The sequence below is a fragment of the Penaeus monodon genome, chromosome 17 (assembly GCF_015228065.2).
Source record: "Penaeus monodon isolate SGIC_2016 chromosome 17, NSTDA_Pmon_1, whole genome shotgun sequence".
Lineage (NCBI taxonomy): Eukaryota > Metazoa > Arthropoda > Malacostraca > Decapoda > Penaeidae > Penaeus > Penaeus monodon.
The window spans coordinates 25,576,815-25,581,814 of record NC_051402.1 but is presented as its reverse complement, the minus strand read 5'-3'; the positions used below and the strand labels follow the sequence as shown (position 1 = coordinate 25,581,814).

General features: G+C 44.2%; 1 protein-coding gene across 1 annotated transcript in view; it reads right to left on the bottom strand.

Moving 5' to 3' along the window:
* The window catches only part of LOC119583625 (protein PXR1-like), a 36,034-nt gene that overhangs the window by 369 nt on the left and 30,665 nt on the right, over positions 1-5,000 (bottom strand). Inside the window, exon 3 of the mRNA XM_037932210.1 lies at positions 1-685. This exon is cut by the window's left edge and continues 369 nt beyond it. Coding sequence (XP_037788138.1) covers positions 1-685 — 685 coding nt within the window. The remainder of the gene's footprint in view (positions 686-5,000) is intronic.

The window sequence follows — 5,000 nt, the reverse complement described above, 5'->3', positions numbered from 1 at the left end:
CTTTTTCTTCTTCCCCTCTGGTTCTTCTGTCTTTCTTTCCTTCCTGGGTTTATCACCGTCGAGCTTCTCCTCATTCTCTGTTTCTCGCCTTTCTCTCTTTTTCTCCATTTGTCTCTGAAGTTTTGCCCTCTCCCTCTTCATCATGTCCTCCGCCTCTCTTGCCTGTTTATGCTTCCTTTCCCTTTCTTCCTCTTGCAGGTAGAGCTGAATCTCCTGCTGGTGCTTGCGGATCTGCTTCCTCTCCTTCTGCTCCCTCTCCTCTAGGTCCTGCTGGAGCTTTTGTTTCATCTGCTGAAGTTCCTGCTGAAGACGTTTCTCTTTCTGCCGGTGCTGGTCCGCTACATCTCCTTCTCCCACTTCCTTTTTCTTCTTCTTCTTGGTTTTCTCGTCTTCGGTTCGTTCTTGCTTTGTCTCCTTCGCCTCCTCTTTTAGTGTGTTCTTTCCCTCGTCACCTTCACTGGTGCGTTGGAGATGTTCCTGTTTCGGCGGTCGATTCTGTCGTTCTTTCAGCTGCTGCCCGTCGAAGAAAGGGACGTGAAGGGGTCGAGTGTCGATCAGGGACTCCTCCGGGAAGACCTCCTGGTGCTTGTCGAGGCTGTCGAGGTACTCGTCGAGCAGCACGGGCCTATGGGTGATGGTCGGGTCGCACGGCAGCACCACGTACGTCCCGGGTACCACGCGGAGGCTGCAGGACGCAGGCCGTGGGACCCGGCAGACGAGTTAGGCCTCTCTATTTCTTTGTCTAACTATCTGTCTATTTATTGATCTAGTTATGTATCAGTATCTCTAATATATCCATATACATTTGCATCTATATCTATATCTCTATATGTATCTATACCTATATTTATGTCTATATCTATATCTATGTCTAAAGACAAATTGTTCGACAGACAGAAAGGAAGAGAGGTAGACAGACAAATGCATAGACATATGGATAGGTATGTAGGTAGATGGAAAGACGGATAGATAAATTGACATCCACACATCCACACACACAGACATTCACCCTCCCATCACACACATACACATATATACATACATATACACACAGAGGCTCAAATGTGTATACCCATTGGCTTTATCAGTTGGTCCTGCGTATCTTTCTTCAGATAACTGAAGCTTCTAACAACAGCTGTGGGAGAGGCGGTTATTCTCCTTCCTTAGTTATCTACGCTCTTACCTGTGTGTCTGTGTGCATGTTTGTCTATCTGGATCTGTTTGTCTATCTGTCTGTCTCTGCCTATTTGTCTCTGTTTGTCTCTGCTTATTTTCTCTGTCTGTCTGTCTGTCTCTGTCTCACTCTCTCTCTCTCTCTCTCTCTCTCTCTCTCTCTCTCTCGCTCCTCTCTCTCTCTCTCTCTCTCGCTCTCTCTCTGTCTCACCTCATCCCTCATCTCTCTCTCTCTCTTCCTTCATCCCTTACTCTCTTTCTCTCTTTTTCTCTCACTCTCTCTTTCTCTCTTTTTCTCTCACTCACTCTCTCTCTCTCTCTCTCTCTCTCTCTCTCTCTCTCTCTCTCTCTCTCTCTCTCTCTCTCTCTAACGGGTTCAGAACCCTAGTACTATGGCTAGCAGAGGTAGTGATAGCTTGTATGACGGCTTGACTCTTTATTGCTAAGAGTACAACACAGGAAGGGAACACACAAGACGGTATGTAGGGGTAAAGCGGTGAGTGCGGGGTCACGTGTCCAGCCGACCCGCCCTCAGGGCGAAGGCTGGACCGACCTTACCACGTCGGGTGCTGGGCACGAATTGTCGGGTCAGACGAGCTCATATAAAATCGCCCTCGAGTTGATAGTTCTTAACTCGATGTAGAGCCATGTGGCAACCAGCCACGTGGTCCATTGTCTAATGGGTTACACAATGGCCGGCTTGTGCAGTGACCTGGGCAGTCGAAGTAGAGTGATTGTCCGGGTAAGGGTAGTGGGCAAAGGTCATGAGAGATGTGGGCGTGGCTTAGGTCAGTACGGCGGCGATGCCATGGGCACACCGCCCTAATTGGTCACCCCTGCTAGCTGGAGGGCGTGACACTGAAGGCTTCTGACCACTCAGACTGCCCGGCACACTCACGAACCTGTCGTCCTCGACGGAGCAGTGACTTGGACTTGCGTCGTAGTCACCTGTCATCGGTCCGTGTATGTCCTGGCGTGTAGCTGATGACATTTTCTGAAACAAGTACACCGAGGGCAGAAACAGGCAGAGAGACAGGATGGTGAACAGGGGAGGGGGGGGGTTTTGTGACAATAAGGGCCGTATGTAAGATATAATCAAATATATTGCAGTGATACTAATGTTTCAAAGTTTATAATAAATTTTCATAATTTTCTTTTATAATGATTTTTTAAAAATTAATTCAACTGTCAAGAGAGAGACAGAGGAACATGCTTAGGGAGACAATCACAATAGCCTGCAAGGACTTGCTTGAGTTGCAATTGTCTCAGGATAAATAGAGGTGAAATTCTACAAGAGATAAACTTTGTGCATAACTTTAAGGAAGGAAAAGTTATCATGTCTGCAAAGGCAATCTTGAACGACAACTTCCTAAGAGAAAAAAAAATGCTACAATGTGAAGGTCAACAATGTGCTGTGCAATAATACATATAATATACTTCTGACTTATAGGAAATGCATATCGTTTTCTCGTTGCATAGAACTTGTCTATCACGGACACCATCAGCAATTCAAGGCAAAGCTATAATGAAAATATGTAATGCAGTCCTCATAACATTTGGAAGCGACTTGTTACATCATATACACTTGCTCACGGCAACATAGAACACGATGAAATGTAATGCAAAACAAGAATACAAGATAAGCGTAAGTCGTAGCTACTCTGAAACTATATGCAAGTAATTCGCAAATGAAATCTACAATCTACCATGACAAGGAAATTCAAAGAAACATGGTAGATAATGGAGAAATAAATGCACTAGCATGGACACTTGTTCAGATGTTTAAACAAAATCACTGCACTTGTTGAAAACATAATGGCATGCACACATAGGAAGGAAAAAGAAAGGAAGAGAATTGCCCATGGCATACTTACAGATTGTTTTTGGAGGGAGTGGTCGAACTGGATGTTCTTGTTGGAGGCTTGGAGGTCATGTCGCATGCTTGAAAGAAGCGACATCTTCAGCTGTCACCATTTGTCAGGTACTTGTCAATCGCACGGTCTGTTTATAGGAGTTTATTTATAGGAGGCTCTTGGTAGTGTAGCGTAGACTAGGATGGCCAGCTTGTGCCGTGACCTGCTAGGTGGAGGGCTCGACATTGAAGGCTTCTGACACTCAGACTCTCCTCTCTCTCTCTCTTTTTCTCTCTCTGTCCATCTTCCTCTCCCTCTCTCTTTCTTCACTCATCCCTCATCTCTCCCTCCCTCCCTCCCTCTCTCTCTCTCTCTCTCTCTCTCTCTCTCTCTCTCTTTCTCTCTCTCTCTCCCCATCATCTCTCTCTCTCTATGGCGTGTACATAAGCATGAATTGTGTAAGCCATGAGACCAATAGGCCAGTCAATTTAGAACCAAGATGATGATTATATCTGGCCTAGTCTGACCGCTCACTTCGTTCCTAGCAGTCATTGCGATCAGGTCAACACCTGCCTCTGCCCCCCAGGGTTGGCTGGCCAGATACAGGACACCGGGCTCAGAACTTACCCTAAGACAATGTCCGTGTGTTCCCTTCACTGTGTAGTACTCTCTCTTAATAAAGAGTCGTGCTGTTTAACCACTATCACTGCCCAACCAGTTATAGCCATTGTTTAGAGGCATCTATAGCCTTTCACAAACTGGGGGCAGGGTGGTTGTCGTGTCTTTCGGCTTGTAACATGGACAAACAGTCTCTGAAGTCCGCTCGACCAATGCTTCCACGATATGACTATGTCTTCAAAACCACTTAAGTACACGTTCTGGGCCTTTTTATTTTCCCCCCTTTTTCTCCCATAAATGTGTTAAGCCGTTTGTGCAGTCACTCATGATGGTTTTGTTGGGTAAAACAATTAAAAGACAGGAAATGACAGCGTTCTCACTCTATTCTTTTGATCACAGATCATATTTCTTATTTTAATTTGATGCAGTCAACAAACATGAATATTGTTCATTAAGTAGTTAATTGATTTCTCTTGAAATTAGAGATTTATCTTGTGTCAGTGACAACGAATTTAACACGTTCGTGATTTTAACTTTATCATGAATATCATATAATTTCTTTCTATTGTCAAAGCACATTTCCCGTCTTGACCTAACCTCACTTCCTTTCACTTCCGGTTGGTCGGCACGTGAGATGGCTTGAGAGACAGGTCGCCATTCCTGTTAATTGGGTGTTCTATCGGCGCTAGAGCGGAGATTGTAACGCGATTTCTATATAAATTTATTATTTTGAGTATAGCGTTAGGATCTTCCCCATATCATAGTATACAGGGATGCCAGATATAACCCGGGGTTACGTAAATCCCCTAACAGATCTTCGCTCCAACGTTACGATAGTAGGTACAAGTAAAACCGAAGTTATTCGAAGTTATTCATTCAATTCGAGTAATTGTAACCCACAGTACATCCCTTCATTAAAGTAGGACTAGGGTTTAAGCTAGAATCATTATTCGCTTATTAATCACCCTCTAAAAGTCGCTTGCATGTTTTAGGTAAATCCTAATTGATTGTGTGATTCGCTATAGTTAGATACCCATAGCAAATGTTATGAGCACCCATCACAGATACACAGAGTAGAGTGGGTTACTTATAGATTTTTCCGGCTCATGCAGTTCACTTCATTCGTATGACATTTTGGGTATAGGGACCCCCCGTTGATGAAGTCTTACGTAGTGCATACATTCTGTCGCATATCATTAAATGTTGAATTCAGTGTGGTAGTTGAAATAATTTTGTATTAATAGCATTGCTAATTTATTGCCGTATTGTTATATTGAACATTAATCATCATGTTTGTGATTCATGTGAGCTCACTCTCACTTTCATTTTCATTCACGCTCGCTGTCGCTCACACAC